The sequence below is a fragment of the Schistocerca serialis genome, chromosome 5, assembly GCF_023864345.2.
Source record: "Schistocerca serialis cubense isolate TAMUIC-IGC-003099 chromosome 5, iqSchSeri2.2, whole genome shotgun sequence".
Lineage (NCBI taxonomy): Eukaryota > Metazoa > Arthropoda > Insecta > Orthoptera > Acrididae > Schistocerca > Schistocerca serialis.
This window is the reverse complement of record NC_064642.1, coordinates 494,997,939-495,025,373: the sequence shown is the minus strand read 5'-3', so window position 1 is coordinate 495,025,373 and position 27,435 is coordinate 494,997,939. Positions and strand designations below refer to the sequence as shown.

The following is a 27,435-nucleotide window of genomic DNA, read 5'->3' as shown; positions in this document are numbered from 1 at the left end:
CCATCACATTACATCAGTTCTCATCACCCCGTTACGCCAATATTATTCCATATTCAGTCTTTAGAAGTGGATACATAGCTGAATGTCCTGCACGGAGTTCGCCTTCGATCTTGATGGTGCGAACCTATGTGAGCACTGTGGTGCGCCATTTTTCATGCGTTCAAATTAATGGTCTTTCTGAATATTTCTTCAATGTTGACGATGTCCATTTCGTGAAGTGTAATACATACATCCCATAGCAGGTTGATCTCTGTACCTCCCAGACACTCATTTTCTGTTGCCCTCGTGATGCACATGGTGGGTCATTAGCAGCTAATATTTTTCCTGTCATAATTGTTAAAACAACAACTTCAAATGAGCCTTACTAAAAACTGTACTTGCGACATCGCTCACAAGTGGTTCCTTGTGAGTGACATATTAACCTCTAACCTACCACACTTCAGGCGAATAGCTTTCTTTTTGTCATATCGCGCAGAGTAACGTGGCATCCGCACAGAGTCGTATTCTCGTTGTGAGCAGTGGGCGACTCCATTGCATGGTTCCGAAAGAGTGGCGACATCAGGTGAATGTTGCCAGCTGACTTGCACACTTATCTCTTTACTATACAGTGCTGTCTTTGCGCACCATACATGCAGGGAGAGTTCTTCATTATCAGGCACATTTGATTATATGGAATGCCATTAAATATTTTAGGAAGAGGCGAACAACAATGAAGAAATTCTCATTAAAAACTGTGCTTGAGTGGGTTGCAGGAACCGCTAGCTATTATAAGCCCTCAATGAAGACGGTAAAAAGGGAGGGAGGTAAACAGAGCTGCAAGTACTCCCCGAGGCTTCAGTACGTCGGAAATACGCAGAAGAAAAAGAAGAAGATTTTATTTTTAGGGGTTATGGGAGATACACACTTAATTTCCACATGACATGTTCTTTATTTTACATCGTCACTACTGTAGTATGTGATATTGTCCTTTACATAATACATTTACCCCTCTTTTGTTTATCGCAGCCTACGATTCGACTTCTTTTCATTTGATTGATCCTTCTTATACTATTATTTCCTTTTTAGTACTCTACTGAGAAATTATTGACATTGAACGTTTTATTTTTTTTATTTTTTTAATGAAGCCCGTCACGAATTCCTCTCCTGTGCCAACTCTTTCATCTCAGAATAGCAATTGCTATCTACTTCCTCAATTATTTGCTGGATGTATTCCGATCTCTGTCTTACTCTACAGTTTTCACCTCTTCAACTTCCTCTAGTACCATGGCAGTTATTCCCTGATATCTTGACACATGTCCTATCACCCTGTCCCTTCTCCTTGTCAGTGTTTTCCAAATATTCCTTCCCTCGCCGATTCTGCGGAGAACCTCCTCATTCATTACCTTATCAGTCCACCTAATTTTCAACATTATTCTGTACCACCACATCTCAAATGCTTCGATTCTCTTCTTTTCCGTTTTACACACAGTCTATATTTCACTATCATACAATGCTGTGTCCCAAACGTACATTCTCAGAAGTTTTTCCCTCAAATTTAGGCCTATGTTCGATACTAGCAGACTTGTCTTGGCCAGAAATACCCTCTGCTAGTGCTAGTCTGCTTTTCGTGTCGTCATTGCTCCGACCATCGTGGGCTATTTTGCTGCGTAGGTAACAGAATTTCTTATCTTCATCTGCTTCGTGGTACCCAATTCTGATGTTCTCATTTCTGCTACTGCTCGTTACTTTCGTCTTTCTACGATTTACTCTCAGTACACGTTCTGTACTCATTAGATTGTTCATTCCATTCAACAGATCCTACGACGGTCGCTCCAAAAGAAATGCACACTATTTTTTTTTAAATCCATCTTTTATTCCACATGTTTGAAAGTTTTACAGTGTGTAGATACATCCTTTAGGAACAATATTTTCATTTCTCCACATAATTTCCATCCCTCTCAACTGCCTTACGCCATCTTGGAACCAGCGCCTGTATACCCGCACGGTAAAATTCTGGACCAACCTGTTGGAGCCACTGTTTGGCAGCATACATAGGGCAGTCTTCATCTTCAAACCTTGTTCCACGTAGCGTGACAATTCGTTCACTGTGATGCGTCTGTCAGCAGTCACTAATTCGTTAACTCTTTGCACATTGTCTGGAGTGTGTGCAGTAAGAGGCCTGCCGCTGTGAGGACAATCCTCAATATTGCCGTGCCCGCTTTCTTTACGTAACCTGCTTGCCCACCGACTAACTGTACTGCGATCGACAGCAGCATCTCCACACACCTTTTTCAACCTTTTGTGGATGTTTCCCACTGTCTCGTTTTCACATCACAGGAATTCTATGACAGCACGTTGCTTCTGACGAACGTCAAGTGTAGCAGCCATCTTGAAGACATGCTGTGACAGCTCCACTCACGGGAACAGGTTGAACCAAGTTTGAAAACAAGCGGGAAGGATGTATCTACACACTGTAAAACTTTCACACATGCAGAATGAAAACTGTATTTTTACAAAAATAGTATGCATTTCTTTTGGAGTGACCCTCGTATAATTCTCCTTTACTTTCACTGGGGATAGCAATGTCATCAGCGAATCTTATCGTTGATAGCCTTTAACCAGGAATTTTAATCCCACTCTTTAACCTTTCTTTTATTTCCGCCATTGCTTCTTCGGCATATAGATTGAACAGAAGGGGCGAAAGACTACATTCCTGTCTTACACCCTCGTCTATATTTGTCAGATTATTAGCTGCACTGACGCAACCTGTTCATACAAGTGTTTGCAACACCCATTAGCTGTTGCTTGCGAGTTACGCAATGTTTACGTTCGTGAATAGGTTTCAGCTGTCGAACTGCACTTCACTTGCCCAGTCTGGCTTGCCAAATGACAGCGTGGATGTCGCAACGTAATACAAACAGTTTACAGCGCCAGATTTGCACGTCTTGGCCAAAATTGGAACCTATTTGTTCATCGTAAATCGGTTCCCCACAAAGGTAATAGCATATCCACCAAGCGTCGCTGCCATACGACAATTGCAGCCCACACTCGAGCGCCATGAGTAGCTGCACTTTAATTATAAACACCCGGTGCGAGGTCGCCGGTCACAATGGAGCCCGAACCAATACCATTGCCCCATCACCTACCACACCATCTGCGCAACTATGGGACAAGTAATTTTTTGCACAGTCTACTAGAATGCCCCTTTTCCCCTCATAATCATTCACTCACCCTTCGCCATTTCTTAGTCGCTGTCACTGGACAAGGGAGCCCAGTGGGTAGATCATTGGTTACTTAGTAAATTATTTCGTCAATTATGTGTCCCAGATTTATGGACGTCACAAACACCAAATCAGATATCTGTGTTCATACATTTCGTCAGGGGCTGTCCATGACTGGAACGGGCAAGTTGAGAATATTGTTACTATTAATACGCCATATTCAGTCACAGTATTTCATTTTCTTGCTTTACTCGAACTCGTGTCGGAGGTACAGCTCCATTCTCGAGAAATATGTTGACGTTTCTGTGGTAGTGCATCTGGTGGAATTTATCACTCTTCACTACAATGAGTGACAAAGTTGTTAGTTTTATGCGAATAATCATACTTTTACATACATCATATTTTTATTATTAATACGCCATATTCAGTCACAGTATTTAATTTTCTGGCTTTACTCGAACTCGTGTCGGAGCTACAGCTTCATTCTCGAGAAATACACTCCTGGAAATGGAAAAAAGAACACATTGACACCGGTGTGTCAGACCCACCATACTTGCTCCGGACACTGCGAGAGGGCTGTACAAGCAATGATCACACGCACGGCACAGCGGACACACCAGGAACCGCGGTGTTGGCCGTCGAATGGCGCTAGCTGCGCAGCATTTGTGCACCGCCGCCGCCAGTATCAGCCAGTTTGCCGTGGCATACGGAGCTCCATCGCAGTCTTTAACACTGGTAGCATGCCGCGACAGCGTGGACGTGAATCGTATGTGCAGTTGACGGACTTTGAGCGAGGGCGTATAGTGGGCATGCAGGAGGCCAAATTGCTCAACACGTGGGGCGTGAGGTCTCCACAGTACATCGATGTTGTCGCCAGTGGTCGGCGGAAGGTGCACGTGCCCGTCGACCTGGGACCGGACCGCAGCGACGCACGGATGCACGCCAAGACCGTAGGATCCTACGCAGTGCCGTAGGGGACCGCACCGCCACTTCCCAGCAAATTAGGGACACTGTTGCTCCTGGGGTATCGGCGAGGACCATTCGCAACCATCTCCATGAAGCTGGGCTACGGTCCCGCACACCGTTAGGCCGTCTTCCGCTCACGCCCCAACATCGTGCAGCCCGCCTCCAGTGGTGTCGCGACAGGCGTGAATGGAGGGACGAATGGAGACGTGTCGTCTTCAGCGATGAGAGTCGCTTCTGCCTTGGTGCCAATGATGGTAGTATGCGTGTTTGGCGCCGTGCAGGTGAGCGCCACAATCAGGACCGCATACGACCGAGGCACACAGGGCCAACACCCGGCATCATGGTGTGGGGAGCGATCTCCTACACTGGCCGTACACCACTGTTGATCGTCGAGGGGACACTGAATAGTGCACGGTACATCCAAACCGTCATCGAACCCATCGTTCTACCATTCCTAGACCGGCAAGGGAACTTGCTGATCCAACAGGACAATGCACGTCCGCATGTATCCCGTGCCACCCAACGTGCTCTAGAAGGTGTAAGTCAACTACCCTGGCCAGCAAGATCTCCGGATCTGTCCCCCATTGAGCATGTTTGGGACTGGATGAAGCGTCGTCTCACGCGGTCTGCACGTCCAGCACGAACGCTGGTCCAACTGAGGCGCCAGGTGGAAATGGCATGGCAAGCCGTTCCACAGGACTACATCCAGCATCTCTACGATCGTCTCCATGGGAGAATAGCAGCCTGCATTGCTGCGAAAGGTGGATATACACTGTACTAGTGCCGACATTGTGCATGCTCTGTTGCCTGTGTCTATGTGCCTGTGGTTCTGTCAGTGTGATCATGTGATGTATCTGACCCCAGGAATGTGTCAATAAAGTTTCCCCTTCCTGGGACAATGAATTCACGGTGTTCTTATTTCAATTTCCAGGAGTGTATGTTGACGCTTCTGTAGTAGTGCATCTGGTGGAATTTATCAATCGTCAGTGAAATGAATGACAAAGTTGCTAGTTTTAAGCGAATAATCATACTGGACGAGATAAATGAAGTAAAAATAAATAAATAAATTATTATTAATGATTAACTTCATTTGGACACAAAATGCTCACTTTCTGCTTCATGAAAATTTACCCATCTGCACTAATCATGTATATGGCTTTACTATATCGTTCAAATGACACATTTTAATTTGGGATTATAGGATGTATTAAAGAAGCAAAGTTGATATCACTATCGTTTACATAACAGGCGAAATAAAACGAAATTATTCAGGGTGCTGTCTGTTAAAGCATACCAAATCATGTAGGGTATATGCTATATGCTTTAATGTAAAAACAATCTTTAAGTGTCTAAATTTGGAATAATTTTCGCATAATGTGAAATGTAAACGTGTGCAATCGCTCGTTCTATCGAACCTTCAACTATCCTGCTGCGATCCAACACAGCGCAAATAGTGAAAACTTGAGTCTAGACAGTCAGAGCTGAACAAGAATGCTTGTTTGTGTTACATCTGCAACATTCGTCTATTTGGCCGTATCACTTCTCTGTACTCCCATTTAGGATGGTTGTAGCCATAGAACTTACATAACTGCGATATGCTACGTCTGCTTCACCGGCTCCACAGTCTCGTATCAGAGATCAAGTAACTGTACGATCTGGAAAAAAAAAAAATAAAAAAATAAATAAATTAAAAAAAAATGTGGCGCACCAAGAACACACGATCAAATGTCAGAATAACTCCGTACACGTGCGCACCATCGGCGGGTATTATGTTTATGTAAGTGATTAGTGTTGCTCTGTGATAGGTAGAGCAGTCATCAGACTGTATTAGTGTTGTTCGTATTTAGTTTTGTTTCCAGGACTGGTAGGGTGTGTAGGAGACGCGAACAGCGTCAGATGTTGATTGATCACTGTGGAAGACATGGAGATGCTCCGTAGTCGTCTGAGGCAGCGTTATCAGCACCTGGTTGAGTCTGAAAAGTGCCTTATTGTGGGTCTGCATTTGTCCGGCTGGACGAATCGTGCAATATTCAGATTTATAGGGATTCTATATGACAGTGGCCTGACCACAAGGGAGGACGGCCGTGTTGTATACCAAGCAGAACGTAACGCCTTCGCATCCGTACCTGCCAACCGAGAATAAGTAATGGACTCTGTGCGACATTCTGTATCTCTCGTTGGAGACTGGCAGCAGCCGGCCAGGAGAATAAGCATCCTGTGCGTAGCCTGCCACGAACGCCGCATCACAAACGACTGCATCTGGATTGATACTGTGGCAGATAGGAAATGCCGTGTGGCTACGGCCTCCCGTCGGGTAGACTGTTCGCCTGGTGCAAGTCTTTCGATTTGACGCCACTTCGGCGACTTGCGTGTCGATGGTGATGAAATGATGATGATAAGGACAACACAACACCCAGTCCCTGAGCGGAGAAAATCTCCGATACAGCCGGGAATCGAACCCGGGCCGTTAGGTATGACATTCCGTCGCGCTGACCACTCAGCTATCAGGGGCGGACGTACAGTGGCAGGGAAGCATCGACTGCTGACGAATGTGTCGCATTGTGTTCAGCGGTGAATCACAGTTCTACACTACACCAGATGACCATCATCGGTGAGAATATTGGCTACATGAAGAGAGGTCCCATTCTTCCAGTATTTTGGAGAGGCAGAACAGTGTTGTTCATGGAGTCATGATGTGCGGAGTCATCAAGTGTGACTTCAGGTCGCAGCCGACAGTGATTGAGGAACACTGACGTCATGAAAATTCTGCATCCTCGCACGGAACCTCTCATGCGACAGTAGTGTGGTACACTTTTTCAACGGGACAATGCTCGTCCCAGGTGGCACGTGTCTCTATGAACTGTATTCGTGATGTTGAGGTGCTCCTGTGGCCAGCTAGATCCCCAGATCTGTCCCTGATGAAAGATGTGTGGGACCAGCTTGTAGACATATCTGTCGCACTGCCGGTATCCACGACATCAAGTATCAGTTACAAGAGTTGAGGGCCAGCTTACTTTACGACACCACTTCTAAAGGAATCAGTGCAAGCATCCAGGCCAGAGGTGTGCGACGTCATACTGATAAGTGGGCTCACACTGACAAGTTTTTTTAAAATATGACTCCATTTTTTAATAAGTGAAGTAACATCACATAACCTCTCAACACATGTAGTTTCACTTAGTTTCCCATCCCCTTCTGAGTGCTTCACTCTTTTTGTCAGACAGTGTCTTATTTCTCTATCAATTACTAAATTAGATGTAAATACATAATTCTGGAACGTATAATTAAACGAACTGTGAAACGTCCCCTTAGAAAAATTAATGAATTACTGTGCTGACAAACCTCTTACATTATCTGATTTTCAAACAGCTGAGCAGAACTGAACGTACTCAGACATTTCTCTCTTTACTTATTCTGATCAACACTAAACTGACACACAATATTTTTAGCGCAACGCAATCTGACTTTCAATAATCTCTACAAAAGAATGGCCATTACTAACAATAACCTATACCTTTCATGAATCACTTACCTCACAAAAACCTTCGTTACTCGAACTACTGCAATACAGCGAGCGCCAATACTGCCAGCTAAATAAAAGATTCTAACTACTGAAGGCACTAACTAGTGATAGGCATAGTTAGCAAATGAAAGATTTTGATAGAGAACAAACAATGTATTTACGTTAATAGTGTTCAAAAGTCATTATACAAATTTACTCTCTCTGATGGACACACGTCCAGATCATCCGCTCTCAAAACTCCGCCATCTCACTCCCCACATCCACCACTGCTGGCGGCTCACCTCCAACTGCGCAACGCTATGCGCTGTTCACACCCAACTGCCCAACACTACAATAGCGAATATTCCAACAATGCAAACCAGCCACAGACTGCACACAGCACAGTCAGTGATTTTCATACAGAGCGCTTTGTGGCGTTACCAACATAAAAAGCTGAACAACCTACTTACAACTGATGTATTGCCCAAAATCAGCTGCAGCGATCAAAATGGAGTAGGTAAAAAGGTTGCATCGACAAAGTAATGTATTACGTCAACTGAAATTATTGAAAGATTTAAGTGTGTTACGCTGACCGAAGATGGGTGAAAACTGAAAAAGAATCTTGCCATAAATAAAGTTATATAAGAAGGGGCTGGTCGGTCTATTTCTTCACTTGATTCCTGCGGTGTACCCGTTCTGCCAGTGAACTCACGAACCGTGTCGGATTTATTGTTGACGGCAGGTACGCTCAGACTGTGCCTTCACCGGCTGGTATGCATCCTGCAGGATATCAGGCCGCAAGCCCATCCATATGGGTTAGCCCTCACACAAGCAACTTCAACACAGTTCGTAGTTCCTAAAATTCTTTGCCTTCCTCGAGATTCAGTTTGATGCTGCTTTATTCTCGGAAAGTTACCTTAACGTTTGGAAGTTAAATACGAAGCGTATGTTGGAGTCCACAGGCCCCCTTCACTCCCGCTTCCTCGTATACATGCTTAGGAGAGGTCCAGAAATAGGAGATGTACGGAGACAGAATGTTGAGGAGAATGGGGTCCACCAAGAGCATAGTGAAATAGAAGAATGAGACGAGGATGAGACAGGATGTTGAGGAGAATGAGGTCTACCGAGAGCGTAGTGAAAAAGAAGAATGAGACGAAGATGAGACAGAATGTATAGGAGAATGGGGTCCACCAAGAGCATAGTGATACAGAAGAATGAGACAGAATGTTGAGGAGAATGGGGTCCACCAAGAGCATAGTGAAATAGAAGAATGAGACGAGGATGAGACAGAATGTTGAGGAGAATGAGGTCCACCAAGAGCATAGTGAAATAGAAGAATGAGACGAGGATGAGACAGGATGTTGAGGAGAACGAGGTCGACCGAGAGCGTAGTGAAAAAGAAGAATGAGACGAGGATGAGACAGAATGTTGGGGAGAATGGGGTCCACCAAGAGCATAGTGAAATAGAAGAATGAGACAAGGATGAGACAGGATGTTGAGAAGAACGAGGTCTACCGAGAGTGTAGTGAAAAAGAAGAATGAGACGAGGATGAAACAGGATGTTGAGGAGAACGAGGTCGACCGAGAGCGTAGTGAAAAAGAAGAATGAGACGAGGATGAGACAGAATGTTGAGGAGAACGAGGTCGACCGAGAGCGTAGTGAAAAGGAAGAATGAGACGAGGATGAGACAGAATGTTGAGGAGTATGGGGTCCACCAAGAGCATAGTGAAAAAGAAGAATGAGACGAGGATGGCGATACCCGTACCTGCGGCCGAATATGGTGTCGGCGAGGGCGCCGGGCGCGGGGTCGGGCCCCACCTGGAAGGCGTCTGCGAGCGTGCGGAAGACGTGGTCGGCGAAGAGGCTGCGGCCGCGCGCCATGTGCACGCGGCAGACGGGGCAGCGGTCGGCGGCGGCGGGCCGGCAGCGCGGGCACAGCAGGTGTCCGTGCACGCACTGCGACGCGGGCGGCGACACCGTCTCCAGGCACACCGGGCACTCCAGCCCCGCCACGATGCCCGACACCGCGCCGCTCAGCCGCTGCAGCGTCAGCGGCATCGGCCCGCAGCACACCGACTGCAACCGCCCTCCTCACCTCAGCCCACAGCCAATTTCAAATGTACACACAATAACAAAACGTATGAAACTTCCTGGCAGATTAAAACTGTGTGCCGGACCGAGACTCGAACTCGGGACCTTTGCCTTTCGCGGGCAAGTGCTCTACCAACTGAGCTACCCAAGCAAGACTCACGCCCCCTCATCACAGCTTTACTTCTGCCAGTATCTTGTCTCCTACCTTCCAAACTTTACAGAAGCTCTCCTGCGAACCCTGCAGAACTAGCACTCCTAAAAGGAAGGAATTTTAATCTGCCAGGAAGTTTCATATCAGCGCACACTCCGCTGCAGATTGAAAATCTCATTCTGGAACCAAAACGTATCCTTGGAATTTCATTGGCTCCGAGGCATACTCGTATATTCATTTGCAATGTGTCCAGGACACCAGTTCAAAAAATCAAATATTTGTTAACTCCCGTGTAATGTCAGTACGTTAAAGAACGTGTTCTCGCTCAAATGCAGGGTCGAATCCGTTGTGGCATACCACTGGTGAGATCGTCAAACCAAATGTGATCCATATCGTCCCTTCTGAATGGTGATGATGGGCAAATGATTGCTCTGAGCACATCTGAGGTTATCAGTCCCCTAGAACTTAGAACTACTTAAACCTAACTAGCCTAAGGACACCACAAACATCCATGCCTGAGGCAGGATTCGAACCTGCGACTGTAGCGGTCGCGCGGTTGCAGACTGAACCGCCTAGAACCGCTCGGCCACCACGGTCGGCTCTGAATGGTGATTCTGCTTAGATCGAGCAGAGTACGTGGTCGTTGTCGACGTCCGAAACCAGCTCGTCCCAATCGATCCCACACATGTACGACTGGGTTCACGCGTCACGAACACCCTCATACGCCACCACCACGGCAGCAGCCCGGCGCCGCACGCGAATATGTGGCGGCGGCGGGGGTTCTTGCTTCACTCGATGGCAGCACCACCGCCGGACGAGTGTTCCCGGCGGCACGTTGCCACCGAAGCCTCGCTCTCTTGTGCCTTAGTCTTTCTAGGTGGAGGTTCAACTCACAGACTGTTAGGGGTTGTTGTAGGTTGCATGTCATGAGACTCGCTCTGGACTTGTGGTCTCCAATTAATGTTTTTTTATTTTTGTTTTACACTAGTTCCGTAGGACCAAATTGAGGAGCACATCTCCAAGCTCATGGTACGTGTCAGTACACGAAATTACAACATAAAAGCAATAACAGATAAAATAAAATGTTTATGAACCCAAAGAAAAGACAAACCGTAAGTTTATGTAAACGCAATCAACAATATAACACAGGAATCAGCTTAATTTTTCAAGGAACTCCTCGACAGAATAGAAGGAGTGACCCATGAGGAAACTCTTCAGTTTAGATTTGAATACTTGTGGTAGCTTACTGAAAGTTGACGCAGCAGTACACTGCTGCACAAGAATTAAGGAAGTGCGATCCAAATGCAGATTGGATTTGAGCCTAGTACCAACTGAGTGAAAGGTGCTAATTCATGGGAATAAGCTGATATTCTTAACAGGAAAAGACTGTACCTATAGAGCAGCGAGACTGCTCTCAACCACCACAAGAGGAGAACGGTCGTCCTATGTTATGCCACCCCAGAACATCACTCCGCAATCACTTTGTTGCACATGCGGAACATAATCTTCGAGTCGTTCGAGATACCGAGATGTCTCCCAACACGTTGTATGCGATTATCAGGGTACAAGAATGTAAACAACACAAGACCCCAATCCTGGGGCAACCTATGTGTATGATTGCTCGCCCATCCGCAACGGAGTCCGTGGCCTTGTGGGGTACGACGTGGTGCTTGCCATGGTCGACGGAAATGGAAATTCGCGTCATGCAATCGTCTGCTAATAGTCTGATTCGATGTATGACATCGCGTAGCCTCTTCGAACACCGAATTCAGTCCTGGAGCACTCAACTCACGGTTTCTTTGACTGAAAACTTGTAGCTATCGAGAATCCTGTGCATCCGTCGAACGTGGATGACCTATGTGGTGTAAGTTCTCAACACTGTATGTTAATTGAAACCGTTTCCACGTTTGCATCACATCAATTTGGCTCTGGTGCACACGTCGGGTAACTACCCTAGTCGACAAGCCTTCTGCGCCTAACGTGATCATTGGTCGCGATTGTCCTCCGTGGCATGACGAATGTTCGCTCTACAGTTCCACAGACGTCTTTAATGCCCCCGTTCTGATGCTTTACTTTCAACTGAAACGCTGCAATCAATTCGAAAGCGGCACTCTATCCTAGGCAGCACTCATGGTAATTGTGTGTGTGTTTACAAACAACGTCAGGGGTGGTCTTTCGATGGTTATAGGAACACTCACCACAGCAACACACATGCATGACTTATCAGGGTCATAAAAACTTTTATTGAGATGTGTAAATAACAAATACAACGTAACTGTGTGAGATTATGGTAATGGAAGAGGTTTCCCTCAGCTTAAAAGAGTATTGACGGACAATGTGCCAGCCTTCTGTCAGAAACCTTGGCCTGTGGGAAGATTGACCACAGTGAACATCTGCGTTGGCTCTGAGCGTTCTTTGACATCCCAGCAAGAGTAGTTGTACCCAGATATTAGCTCGATGTCGGTTGTGAGAGCCCACCCACCTAAAAAGCTTTGCGTGGTAAGTAAAGACGAAAAGTTACTACTATATCTACTACATCTATATTTTGTATATCTACTAAATCTATACCTTGTAAGACACTTTACGGTGTGTGGAGAAGGGTGTTTTGTGCACCACTCTCGCTTCACCGATTTCCTGTTCCAGTCGTGCATGCTTTGTGGGAAAGACGATTGCTGGTAAGCCTCCCTTCGACCTCGAATCTCTCTAATTTTACCTTCATGGTCTTTCCCCGAATATACGCAGGAGAAAGCTACACATTGGTTGGCTCTCGGACAGTACAGCACACCCTGATGCAGAACGCCTTTCTTGCAGCGTCTGCCACTGGAATTTGCTAGCATCCCCGTAACGCTTTTGCGCTTACTAAATGAACCTGTAACGAAACGCACTGCTCTTATTTGCGTCTTCTCTGCTTCTGCTATCAGTCCTGTCTGGCAACATTCAAGTATTGGTCAAAGTAGGCTTTTGTAAGTTACCTACTTTGTAGATGGACGACATTTCCGGAGAATTCTTCCAATGAATCTCAGTCTGGCGATTAATGTTGCATGGTCATTCCACTGTAAATCGCTCCACACGTATACTCTTTGATATCTAACGGATGTGACTGCTGGTGTATGAATGGGAACAGGAAGGTCCAGCTGCGGAAGGCTGAGCGCTACCTGTGGTACCGATATGGGCTGAAAGTGCTTAGCGAGAGGAGTTCAGGCATCCTCGTGCAGCCAACGGGAGGAAGAGAATCCACGCAGGCGTGTGCATTGGGAACTTATCAAAAAATTAAGCTTAAGATTCCAAGTTACCAACAGCGATATGGAAATTCCATTTAATAACATACAAAGACATAGTTGCGCATGCAAAATTAAGAACCTCGTTTACTTTATCCCACACTCATTACATAAGACGTATGTAGTTTTATGTCAAGGGAATACAGACGAAATAAATGATCAGTGATACCATAAATTGCACTTTAGTAATGAGTTACATCCACAATTTCTTGTGGTTTAATTTATCAGTTATGAAAAGATTAGCTCAGTGATGCTGCAAACCATTAATTTAACATTGATAACTGGATGTTTGTATGTAGGGTAAGATCAAATTAACTTGCGTTTCAGCACGTTTCATATAAAACGTCATTTACATAAACGGGCCAATAGACTCGAAAATTGCAGATTTTACATTGTGTTAAGGTACGTCGTTAGTGATAGTGCGGCAGGGAGGAAGGCAATAAGAGCGACAGTCAATGGTTAGTTGTGGTAGTGGGCGAACACATGAGATGGGAGCATTGTATGAGAATTGTTCTCTAGGGTTGAAAGGAGACGTCATACAGGAAGCGGTTTGAATGAAGACTTCGTAGAGGTAGACAGTACCGACAAATTGGTCTTCTTAGTTTCTGGGATGTATACAGCCACATAATTGAAAATGACTATTTTTGAAAGAGAAGTCAGTGTGGGGCTTAGATGTCTCCCTGAACTCTTTAAAGTTTTCGTCAGGTATCGTGGCGAAACGTAGGAAGTGGATCTTATTCATTTAGTGAATATGAAGCATTGTGTGCATTAGAAGGCAGCTTACGTTGCAGTGTCAACTGTTTGCACCCGTAAAAGGACTTGAGTTACGCTAAAATATAGACGCTTCGATTTGAAACTATAAACTACGATGTTGTATAGTTTAATCAATCATACTGACTCCAACTACTTACATTTATTTTATGCTGTAACTAAAAAACTCGGCAAATAAACTTCATGAACTTAAAACAAGGGGTCCGTTTTTCATCTGTTCGCGATCGGGCTCTAGATAGTTATTTTCGAGTCAAAGACATTATTTCAAATCTGATCGTGAGCTCAAGTTCCATATCCACGGTGTTAAGTAACAATTTAATTTATAATTTATTTGTTCAACCAATCAATAGACAAATAAAAAATTCATTTTTTACAATTTTTTCCAGAGATGTGCAGTCACTTAAACGTGACGGTTTTTGCTGGAGGGTGTTTTGGACAATGGTTGCGTAGCATACCCTACAAAGCTTGGACCAGTACTTCCTCGTTTATGGTACTGCCAGCCTCTGCGAACAAATGCAGTAGTCATTATTGAACGGTTTGTGTACTCTAGTTTGCTTTCTGTTGAGTGTTGGTCATTCTCTTCTGATTTTGAAAGGAAAGCAGACGCTAACCTAGGTCTGTTACAGGGTTTGAGTACAGCTCCGAAGACTCAAGGAAGTATCGGCGACCACTGTCATTGCGCGTTGTGCGGCCTGCAAAGTGGAGGCAGGTTTGTTCCCCAGAGCTCTCTTCTCCCCTGAGCACTCTTAGTTCTTGTTTGCTTACGTTTGCGGCCTAAGGACAATCGCACTATATATGTGTTTTGTTTATTTGCGTATTTGACTTCCGTTATACACTATTGAATCGTGTCTATATTAACGGAATTAACGGAAAAATCACAGCACCAAATATTTCGGGAATACATTTGTCTAGGTAACATACTTAAGTGATTAACATTGCAAGATCGCAGGTTAATGCATACTCGAGGTAAGGAACTGCAAATGCGAAAAGCGGGTACATTAGTGACCGCTCTAACTGCCACACTGCTGAATGCAATCATGCAAACGTGCTTGCATTGCGTTGTATAGCTGCTGGATGTCGGTTTGTGGGACGCAGTTCCATGCCTGTTACACTTGGTCGGTTAATACATGGACGGTTAATGCTGATTGTGGATGGCGCTCGAATCGTCATTCGATGATGACCCATATGTGCTCGACTGGAGACAGATCTGCTGATAGAGTGGGCCAAGGTTACATGTCGTCATTCTGTAGAGCATGTTGGGTCACAACAGCAGTGTGCGGGCGAGCGTTATCCTGTTGGAAAACACCTTCTGGGATGCTGCTCGTGAATGGCAGCATAACAGGGCGAATCACCATATTGACGTACATATTTGGAATCAGGGTGCCTGGGATAACCACGAGAGTGCTCTTGTTGTCATAGGATATCGCAACCCAGACCATAACTCCTGTTGTATGTTCAGTGTGTCCAGCACGCAGATTGGCTGGTTGCAACCCCTCAAGTGGCCTCCTCGTAACCAACACACAGCCATCACTGGCACCGGAGCAAAACGAGCAGAACCAGCTTTCATCACAAAACACAACAGACCTCCACCCTGCCCTCCAATGAGCTCTCGCTTGACATCACTGACGGCGCAAATGACGGTGGTTTGAGGCCAATGGAACGCTTGCTACAGGGCATCTGGCTCGGAACTGTCCTTGAAATATCCGATTTGTAACAGTTCGTTGTGTCTCTGTGATGTCAACTGCTACTCATATTGCTGCTGCAGATGCAGTACGATGCGCCAGAGCCATTAGCCGAACACGGTGATCTTCCACCTCGGTAGTGCCAAGTGAGTCCGGAGCCCTGTCTTCTTGCGACCGTACATTCTCGTGACCACCGCTGCCAGCAATCATATACAGTGGCTGCCAGTCATGTCTTTCAGCAGTATCGCAGAAGAAACATCCAGCTTCTCGTAGCCTATCACACTACCCCGTTCAAACTCAACGACGAGTTGATAATGGCGTCTTGGTCACCTTAAAGGCATTCTTGACTAACATCAACTCACCACGTCCAATCTCAAAGGTAACTGATGCTCACGATGGTTACAGCGTATATTTAAAGCAAACCTGATACGCATTCTCATAGTGGTGCTGCTAGCGTCTGTAGTGAGATATGAATAGATATCATCTTTCAGAAATACGAACACGCCTACCAACTTTCGTTTATGTCGCACAACTCCATCTTGATGTTGCAATTTTTTCCGCCTTTGTATGTAACGGCAGATACATTTCAAGCAACAAGTAACAAACAGTATTTCAGGTATATTTAGTTCTTGATGTCCATTGTCGAATAGCGTCAACAGTTAAATACTGAAAACGTCTGAACATAAAAATGTTACAATTTTATACCCTTTTTTGTACCAGCTGCATCTGAAAGACAATCTACACTGGCTGAGATATTTTACCGTTGTTGATAGATGCTGTAACCATGGCGCCGGCGTCTCGACAATTTGGGCTTCGAAATACTTATAACCTGGTTTATGTCTCCAAACGTCGTACAATATCATTAGAAGGTAGGGAGATTGATTATATGTAGTCACAATGGGTGTACTGAGGTGATCTGTAATTTAGTCTAATGCTGCTTATGATATAGATGCCTATTTGGGTCTGTTGATGGACCATATCAAGGCCTGCTACGAACTTGTGGCTGGATTTTCGCATAGTATTGTTCTTCAATCTTTCAGCTCTGCCGAGGCCACTACTTACCAGACAGCGAGCGACCTTGTACGAATTATGTTAGATATTTCGCGAAATGTGCCTCTATGGCTAACGGTGATCCATCATGTATAGACTGCTTAGTCAAGTTAGAATTATATACTAATACCTTCAGCTGCTGACGGGCGTTGATATATATCAACGGAGACAGGTCAAAATGTGTGGCCCGTTCGGGACTCGAACCCAGGATCTTCTGCTTACATGGCAGACGCTCTATCCTGCTGAGCCACCGAGGGCACAGAGGATAGTGCGACTGCAGGGACCATGTCACGCACGCCTCCCGCGAGACCCACATTCTCACCCTATATGTCCACACACTACATTCGTTGTGTCCCTACCCAACACACTCATTACTCGTGGAAGACATTCTTACCAAGTCCCGTAAGAGTTCGGGTAATATGTGTGCATCCGCACAGAAGAACAAGGTCATGGCCGATTTTGCCAGAACTATATACTTATGTGGATATGACGTCTGTTCTTTCAGACACGTCCGAAAGAGAAAGAACAGACACCATATCCATATAAGCTTAGTCAAGTCGCCTGCTTTTTTATTTTCTTTAATTGCGCAACGGGCTTTAATCTACATGCATGTTACTTTGTTTCGAGCAATTATCACAGTAGCACAACATTTCTGAAGTGACAACTTTTCCGCTTTCTGCTGCAGTTACGGCTTATTTTCCGCTATTGACCGATGTCAGCTATTAGGCCATTTTACAGCGGTGGTTGACTTGCGTAAGGACAGACCAAGAAGACGTCCACCCACCGGGATATGACGAGCAAACATAAAAATCGCGACAAGAACTCCTGCATACAATTAGAATAAAAACATGCGAAATTCAAAATTTTTCCGGCGTGTACAGTGTCATATTAAATTTCGGACGAACTGCCAGATATCAGTGACTTGCTGCACAATACAGGTTGAGCCTAAACCTCTCCATTATTGCAAAAATTTATTTCTAATAAACTGTGCTAGACACAGCTACGCGGTTTGTTGCAAATGGTAGCTTAACTCGTCAAGTTTTTTATTCATACACTTTCACATGTAACACAGTTGTTGGATCGTTCTTTTTCGCTGAGCCTGGACATGTCGGAACCTTACGTTACTCCTGAGATACAGGAATTTCAAAAATATCTAATGTTTCAATAAGGTGGCTCATTGCCACACTGAGGTTTATTTCTTCTCCAGCTCTTGGATGGAACCATTCCGGACAGATGGATCGGTCAAGATGGTTCAACATCATGGCCGGAACATTTACGCCCCTTGACTTTTTTGTAGGGGTTCCTTAAGAGTAAAGTGTTCGCTTCGAAGTCCGTATCAATGCTTTTCGAAATGCTAGTACTAGATAATAATGATTTTCATTTATACTTTATGGATGAGTGTGGTGATAAAGTGTATTTATTTGTACTTCTCGTTACGACCATCTTGTGCCATTTGAATTGCAACCCAAATATGTTACTCACATTCTGCTCGGTTTTTGCTCTCATCCGTAATGTTGAGTGAGGTAAATGATTCCATATTTATTGTTGTTTCATATGAAACACAATCTGGTTTCGTCACATGGTATTCTGTGGCATCACGTCTATTTGTTACTGCTTACGAATCCGTATGTTAACTGTTCGACTTAAATCCACTGTATGTTCATTATATTGCTCATATTCGACGTTATTTTTATTACTATCTGTTTTTCTTCATCTCGCATTTAATGGAGGTCTCCCGAAACTTAACTTTGTAGTACCTATTAACAACGTATGAAAACATTGGCGTAACTACTGTCGCATTTTTAACGTTTGTAAGAAAGAATGCTGTAACTACCAAGAGTACCAAACATAGGGCCTACTCATCTATATCTACATCCATACTGTGCAAGACACTATAAAATGCGTGGCTCTCAGAGGCAAGAAGCAACACCATTCAAAGCAGAATTACATACTCTCTCCGTGGCAAGATATAATAAAGCTGAATACCAATACTATCAAAACCTGCTAACATGGAATTCTCCATTAAATGCGAGAAATTACGGATAACGGATGCAAACAAAAATAACGAAGAATGCGAACAATATACATACAATGCCTTTGAATCGAGCAGTTCACGCTCAGATTCGTATTCAATAACTCATGCACGTTAAGTCCGCAGAACACCATGTAACGAAACCAGCTTCTGTTTTATATGAAACAAAAACAAATTTGGAATCATTGACCCCGCCCAACATTACGGATGCGACAAGAACGCAATCAGAATAATAAGTAAGTGAGATGGTGGATTGATGAAACTTGCAGCGCTCCAAGTGGCGTGGGAGCGAACCAAGGGAGTGTCCCTATGTGGGTTTCATCCCCTGCGTATACTGGGGAAGGTACGTTGAGCTCCCTTATTTAAGACCACGCTGGCACATGTGTGTACTCAGTTGTCACTGCGCATTTGTTGTTTGAGCACATCTGTAATAACGGCAGGTAATTTGACTGTTAGCTGAAAGAAAAAGATACACGCAATTTACTGCATCGAAAACAATTCTGCACAACAGTTCGTGACTATTTTGCTGATTTCGGGAAAACGTAACGACAAAATGTAGTATTTAAGAAGCGGGCAGAAGTTCGCTTCTGATTGCACTATCTGGCTGTTGCAGGACAAGCAGCTGGAAGTGGGTGGAACCGCTGAGTCAGGCGCTGTAGCGCAGCTCAAAGTGCACACGTCCGGCCGTTGCGGCCCGTCAGTGCTGACTAATGAAAAACTGCGTACAAAGACACTTTGAAAGTAACAGCAGAAATAAGAACACTTCCGTGTCTGAATTGTTTTCTGCACTGTTCCACGAAATTTTCGGGATAACTGCAGGATGTCAATAACTTGCCGCCACGATATTTCAGCGTAGAATCTTCTAGCCATCTGCAGGAGTGTACTGGCGAATGTATAACCCCCCCCCCCCCCCCCCCAGATATAGTGGTAAGTTGGCCCACTGGGTAGCCCGCCCAAAAGTGAACACAGATAAAGCATGAAAACAGGAAGAAGGTCATCACAGAATTTGAGTCACGTGGTAAGAATATACTACCGTCGCAAGTAAATGTGATGGATAGTCCCAGCAGGCGAGATGCCCCATAGATTTCTCACAGAAATGAAAACAACTTATAAACGGGTGTGAATTATATTACAACGAAGGAATTCAGGAGTCAGAACTTCCAAAACGGAACGCAAGAGGCATAACGTGTGGTATCTGTGTAGAACAAACATGAGGTATATACGCCAATGACAGGACGGAAAGTCCGAAATTTTGTGAAAAATAAAAGTAAGTTTGTACCAAGTGCAATTTGAACCCGGATCTCCCCCTTCGCAGTCCACGAAAGGAACGTGATTCACACGCCTCAACATTGTATAGATTAATTTTGGACCGTTCACTGTTTCTGTTTTTCTTCTTTTTTCCACAGTTCAGTACGCCTTCTTCCTGTTTTCAGGCATGATCTGTGTTCAGTTTTTGACAGGCAACTTATGACTACGTCTGAGAGGAGAGCAATGGGGAGCTTCCTCTGTGAGTTGCCTGTGTTACCTGAACGCACGCACTTCTTCTGCAAGCCTGTTCGTGCTCAGTGGGCTCTCCGTGGTGGAAGGTCGCCTCATGATCGACCATCTTCACACGGTAAAATCACATAACGACGCCAGCTGCGCGGAGCATCAAGTTTTTCCATCACAGGATCCATCCAGCATTAACTGGAAACCATTTCTAGATGTCTTAGTCTGGGGATGGGACACTTGGGCATTCGGTATTTCAAAATGTTCAAATGTGTGTGAATTCCTAAGGGACCAAACTGCTGAGGTCATCGGTCCCTAGACTTACACACTACTTAACCTAACTTAACGCTAAGGACAACACTGACACCCATGCCCGAGGGAGAACTCAAACCTCCGTCGGGAGGAGCCACACGATTAGTGACATGGCGCCTCTAACCACGCGACCACTCCACGCGGCTTCGGTATTTCGAAAGCTCACTCACATAGATCTATATTTACAAGCAACTAGTTGCCACTATCCGGATAAAACAGTAGGCGTTCCGAAGACGTTGATTCACAGACCCACACCTTCTTGGGTGCCGATATTCTGCAAGCAATACCTCCAAACTGTGTCTCTAGAAAATGGATATTTGCCTCAACAGATACAGAGAGCGCTATGGACTTACGAATGGCAGCATAAGCCATAGAATGAGGCCTTCAAGACGACAGCTTGCATGCCATATACTGGAAATGTTTCTGCGTAAAAATAGGGTTAAAATTATCTTTCGTCCTCCATCAAAATTCTCTGTGCTTCTGTGACCGGTCAAAGACGACTCAGAGCAGCGCAGGGCAGCTGGTTATAGGATTCTGTGCAAGTATGGCAAATGTTATGTAGGGCTAAAGATTAGCATTGCTTAGGGGCGCATCGTGAAACACCAGTCGCATATTCGCCTTTTCCACGTCAGCAAATTCACTTTCACTGAACACCGTTCTTCTACCGATCACTCTATGAAATACAATGAAACATACATTATGCCTCATATTTCGGATTTTTTACTCCATTATCAACGAATCAGTGGAAATGCGCCTGTCTGAAATAGATACTGTCTTCCTACTTTTCAGAGAGGAGTGACAACAGTTTCTCTAAATGCGTGTAAATGTAAGATACGCCTATAACATAGAGAAAGAAGCTCATAGTTTCTCATTACGAGATTAGTGGTTAACATTTTGAGCCTGTCACATCGTATAAGTATTTCGCGGCGATACTGAGAAGTGATACTGGATACCAGGGAAGACAAATGGAAAACTTAGATTTATCGGAAATGGTTTGGGAAGTTACGTATAAGATGCTGGTGCGACCAACTATGGCGAATTGTTCCAGTTCTTGAAGTCCTTGTTAAGTGGACACGACAACAGCCATCGAACAAATATACAGAGCTGTGGTAAGACCCTCCCAGGTCGGTACAGCCCACACGAAAATGCAACACCAATGCACTGGCAACTTAGTAAACGCGAACCCTTGGATGAAAGGTGACGTAGTTTTCGCAAAACACTGTTGGGTAAATTTAGAGAACATATTTTCTAAGAAGACTGTGCGAGCATTATGATACCAGCAACGTATATCTCGCGTGGGGATTATGAGAATAAGACAAATGAGGTTAGAGCACTTATAGAGGCACGTAGACAGTCGTCTGTTTCCGTCTGTTATCAGTTCTTAATAAACCACATTTTCAAATTTGACTAAAAGGTTTAATATAATTTTTCCCAGCCCCACACATATTCCTAACCCCATGCCAATAGTCATGAAAATTTGTGATTGTGAATTTTTAATAGCTATGAAAATACTGGTAAGATTTAAACAGTGAGGCGGATGCGATAAATAAAAGTAAAGAGGTGAACAGTTCATACATAAATTATTCACTGAAGCGCCAAAGAAAAACTGGTATAGGCATGCGTATTCAAATGCAGAGTTATGTAAACAGGCCGGCCACGGTGGCCGTGCGGTTCTAGGCGCTTCAGTCCGGAACTGCGAGACTGCTACGGTCGCAGGTTCGAATCCTGCCTCGGGCATGGATGTTTGTGATGTCCTTAGGTTAGTTAGGTTTAAGTAGTTCTAAGTTCTATGGGACTGATGTACCTAAGATGTTAAGTCCCATAGTGCTCAGAGCCATATGTAAACAGGCAGAATAGGGCGCTGCGGTCGGCAACGCCTATGTAAGACAACAAGTGTCTGGGGCAGTTGTTAGATCGGTTACTGCTGTTACAATGGCAGGTTATCGAGTTTGAAGAGAGTTTTAACGTAATGTTATAGTCGGCGCAGGAGCATTGGCACACGGCATCTCCGAGGTAGCGATGAAGTGTGGATATTCCCATACGACTGTTTCTTTTCGCAAACCACTCGCGAGTAGAACGGGAAAATGGCAATAGTACACAAAGTACACTCCATCACACGCCGTGCAAAAAAAGCGAGTTAATATTGTGTCGTCAGGCAGTTCCGAGAAATGTTGGAAGTTTCAATTCTCTGACGCATCGGGAAGTTAATTTAAAATGAATTGCAAAACTGATTTCAATGATACATATCCGTAATTCAGCGGATTACTTTTATTTCTCTTCTTGTCTAATGGTGTGACCTGTGCAACGTACGAGTTCTTAGGTACGGAAATTTCGTCACGTCCTTATTTTTCCATTAGTAGGATTTCGCCTATTCTTTCATGAGATTGAGTTTATAAAATTCTTCCAAATCGATCGAACTCACTGTTCTCAGACTGAATTCCAAGTGAAAAGGAATTAAAGACATTAGCTGCCAGTAGGCTTGATTTATATCAATGGGGCCAGCTGAAAATTTGTCCTGGGCCAGGATTCGATTCCCGGGTTCGATTCCCGGCGGGGTCAGGGATTTTCTCTGCTTCGTGATGACTGGGTGTTGTGTGACGTCCTTCGGTTAGTTAGGTTTAAGTAGTTCTAAGTTCTAGGGGACTGATGACCATAGATGTCAAGTCCCATGGTGCTCAGAGCCATTTTTTGAACCAGGATTCGAACCGGATCTCCCGGTTACTAGGCAGATGTGCTGACCACAAAGCCAACTGGACGCAGTGGTGACTACAACAGCACAGACTACCCTAGCACGCCTCCCGTCAGACACAACTTCTCAGCTGATACCACACACACTACTGATGTAGTGCCCCAGCTCATTAGCCTCATTACTCGCGACATCTCGCCGATTCCTGTAAGAGTTTGAGCTTGGTGTGCATCTGCACTGAAGAGAGTGTTGGCCGTCTCTGTTTATACATACATACACTGGAGAGCCAAAGATATTGGTACACCTGCCTAATACCGTGTAGGACCCCTGTGGCACGCAGAAGTGCCGCAACACGACGTGGCATGGACTCGATTAATGTCTAAAGTAGCGCTGGGGGGATTTGACACCACGAATCCTGCAGCGCTGTCCATAAATCCGTAAGAGTACGAACGGGTGATCTCTTTTTAACAGCACGTTGCAAGGCACATCAGATATGCTCAGTAACCTTCATGTCTGGGGAGTTTGGTGGCTAGCGGAAGCGTTCAAACTCAGAAGAGTGTTCCTGGAGCCACTCTGTAGCGATTCTTGACGTACGTGGTGTCACATTGTCCTCCTGGAATTTCCCAAGTCCGTCGGTATATACAATGGACATGAATGGATGCAGGTGATCAGACAGGATGCTTACGTACGTGTCACCTGTCAGCGTCTTCTCTAGACGTATCAGGGGTGCCATGTCACACCAATTGCACACGCCCCACACCATTACAGAGCCTCTAGCAGCTCGAACAGTCCCCTTCTGACATGCAAGGTCCATGGATTCGTGAGGCTGCCTTTATACACGTACCCGTCCGTCCGCTCGATACAACTTGAAGCAACACTCGTCCGACCAAAGAACATGTTTCCACCTATCAACAGTCCAATGTGTTGTCGGACCCGGGAAGGCGTAAAGCTTTGTGTCGTGCAGTCATCAAGGGTACACGAGTAGCCCATTGGCTTAGAAAGTCGATATCGATGATGTTTCCTTGAATGGTTCGCATTTTGACACTTACTGATGGCCCAGCATTGAAATATGCAGCAACATGCGGAAGGGCTGCATTTCTGTCACGCTGAACGATTCTCTTCAGTCGTCGTTGGTCCCGTTCTGACAGGATCTTATTCCGGCCGCAGCGATTCCTGATATTCAATGTACACTCATGAAATGGTCGTACGGGAATATCCTCACTTCGTCGCTACCTCGGAGATGCTTTGTCCCATTGCTCGTGCGCCGACTATAACACCACGTTTAAACTCCCTTAAGTCCTGATAACCTGCCATTGTAGCAGCATTAACCGATCTAAGAACTGCGCCTGGTATTTGTTGTCCTATATAGGCGTTCCCGACCGCAGTGCCGTATTCTGACTGTTTGCATAGCTTTGTATTTGAATACGCGTGCCTCTCTCTTTTACATGTCCGGAAGAAGAGACGCCATATACAGGGTGGTCCATTGATAGTGACCGGACTAAATATCTCACGAAATAAGCAAAGAACGAAACTCGTCTAGCTTGAAGGGGGAAACTAGATGCGCTATGGTTGGCCCGCTAGATGGCGCTGCCATAGGTCAAACGGATATCAACTGCGTTTTTTTTTTTAAATAGGAACCCCCATTTTTTAATACATGTTCGTGTAGTACGTAAAGAAATATGAATGTTTTAGTTGGACAACTTTTTTCGCTTTGCGATAGATGGCGCTGCAATAGTCACAAACGAATAAGTACTTGGTATCAAGGAACATACCACCAGAGCGGACGGTATTTGCTTCGTGATACATTACCCATGTTAAAATGGACCTTTTACCAAGTGCGGAAAAAGTCGATATCGTGCTGATTTATGGCTACTGTGATCAAAATGCCCAACGGGCGTGTGCTATGTATGCTGCTCGGTATCCTGGGCGACATCATCCAAGTGTCCGGACTGTTTGCCGGATAGTTACGTCATTTAAAAAAACGGGAAGTATTCAGCCACATGAGAAACGTCAACCACGACCTGCAACAAATGATGATGCCCAATTAGGTGTTTTAGCTGCTGTCGCGGCTGATCCGCACATCAGTAGCAGCCAAATTGCCCGAGAATCGGGAATCTCAGCCGCGCGGATTAGCCGAGCGGTCTGAGGCGTTGCAGTCATGGACTGTACGGCTGGTCCCGGCGGAGGTTCGAGTCCTCTCTCGGGCATGAGTGTATGTGTTTGTCCTTAGGATAATTTAGGTTAAGTAGAGTGTAAGCTTAGGGACTGATGACCTTAGCAGTTAAGTCCCATAAGATTTCACACACATTTGAAAATTTTTTCGGGAATTTCAGAAACGTGAGTGCTGGGAATGCTACATCAACATCGATTGCACCCGTACCATATTTCTATGCACCAGGAATTGCATGGCGACGACTTTGAACGTCGTGTACAGTTCTGCCACTGGGCACAGATTTTTTGCACGCGTTCTATTTAGCGACGAAGCGTCATTCACCAACAGCGGTAACATAAACCGGCATAATATGCACTATTCGGCAACGGAAAATCCACGATGGCTGCGACAAGTGGAACATCAGCGACCTTAGCGAGTTAATGTACGGTACGGCATTGTGGGAGGAAGGATAATTGGCCCACATTTTGTCGATGGCAATCTAAATGGTGCAATGTATGCTGATTTCCTACGTAATGTTCTACCGATGTTACTACAAGGTGTTTCACTGCATGACAGAATGGCGATGTACTTCCAACATGATCGATGTCCGGCACATAGCTCGCGTGCGGTTGAAGCGATATTGAATAGCATATTTCATGACAGGTGGATTGGTCGTCGAAGCACCAAACCATGGCCCGCACGTTCGCCGGATCTGACGTCCTCGGATTTCTTTCTGTGGGGAAAGTTGAAGGATATTTACTATCGTGATCCACCGACAACGCCTGACAACATGCGTCAGAGCTTTGTCAATGCATGTGCGAACTTTACGGAAGGCAAACTACTCGCTGTCGAGAGGAATGTCGTTACACGTATTGCCAAATGCATTGAGGTTGTCGGACATCATTTTGAGCATTTATTACGTTAATGTGGTATTTACAAGTAATCACGCTGTAACAGCATGCGTTCTCACAAATGATAAGCTCAGAAAGGGACACGTATCACATTGGAACAACCGAAATAAAATGTTGAAACGTACCTACGTTCTGTATTTTAATTTAAGAAATCTACCTGTTACCAATTGTTCGTCTAAAATTGTGAGCCATATGTTTGTGACTATTACAGCGCTATGTATCACAAAGCGAAAAAAGTGGTCCAACTAAAACATTCATATTTCTTTACGTACTAGACGAATATGTAATAAAAATGGGGGTTCCTATTTAAAAAAACGCAGTTGATATCTGTTTGACCTATGGCAGCGCCATCTAGCAGGCCAACCATAGCGCCATCTGGTTTCCCCCTTCAAGCTAGACAAGTTCCGTTCTTTGTAGTTTTTTCGTTTGACCCTTATTTCGTGAGATATTTGGCCCGGTTACGATCAATGGACCACCCTGTATACAGGGTGGCCTGGAGGAGTGGATATGACTGAATGTGAATGTATGCACATAACCACATCCCTTGATGTCCATACCTCATGTACATCTGCTACGTCATCCACTTTGGAGTACATTTACACAACCTTCACGCCTGACGGAGTTGTTACCAGAAGTCAGTCTGGTCTCGGCCGTGGCTGGCCACCCAGTCACCTGATCTGTCAGTGTGCGATTAAATTTATGTGGGGAGCCCTCAAGTCTAAGCTTATCGCAACAACCTTCATTGTCTTCAAGGACTGCAACAGCATTTCGGACAAGGCTGCAGCAATTCCAGCAGTGCGGCTTCGATCCGCCTTCAGCAACTTGCTGCCCAGGGACGAAAAGAATCGAGAGATGAATGGTGGTCACTTTCAACATCAGCTATAATATGGTTAGTACTGTATTTACTTTCCTCTGTTTTGTTTGTTTGTATCCTAGAACAGATCAGTGAAAGACCTAAGTCGAAACAAGGCCCCGGGAGTAGACAACATTCGATTAGAATTACTGATAGCCTTGGGAGAGCCAGCCCTGACAATACTCTACCATCTGGTGAGCAAGATGTATGAGACAGGCGAAATACCCTCAGACTTCAAGATGAAAATAGTAATTCCAATCCCAAAAGAATGCAGGTATTGACAGATGTGAAAATGACCGAACTATCAGT

The 27,435-nt window shown here is 45.0% G+C and overlaps 1 protein-coding gene across 1 annotated transcript in view; it reads right to left on the bottom strand.

Moving 5' to 3' along the window:
• Window positions 1–27,435, bottom strand: part of LOC126482029 (uncharacterized) — a 121,343-nt gene that overhangs the window by 32,456 nt on the left and 61,452 nt on the right. Inside the window, exon 3 of the mRNA XM_050106000.1 lies at window positions 9,435–9,745. Coding sequence (XP_049961957.1) covers window positions 9,435–9,745 — 311 coding nt within the window. The remainder of the gene's footprint in view (window positions 1–9,434; window positions 9,746–27,435) is intronic.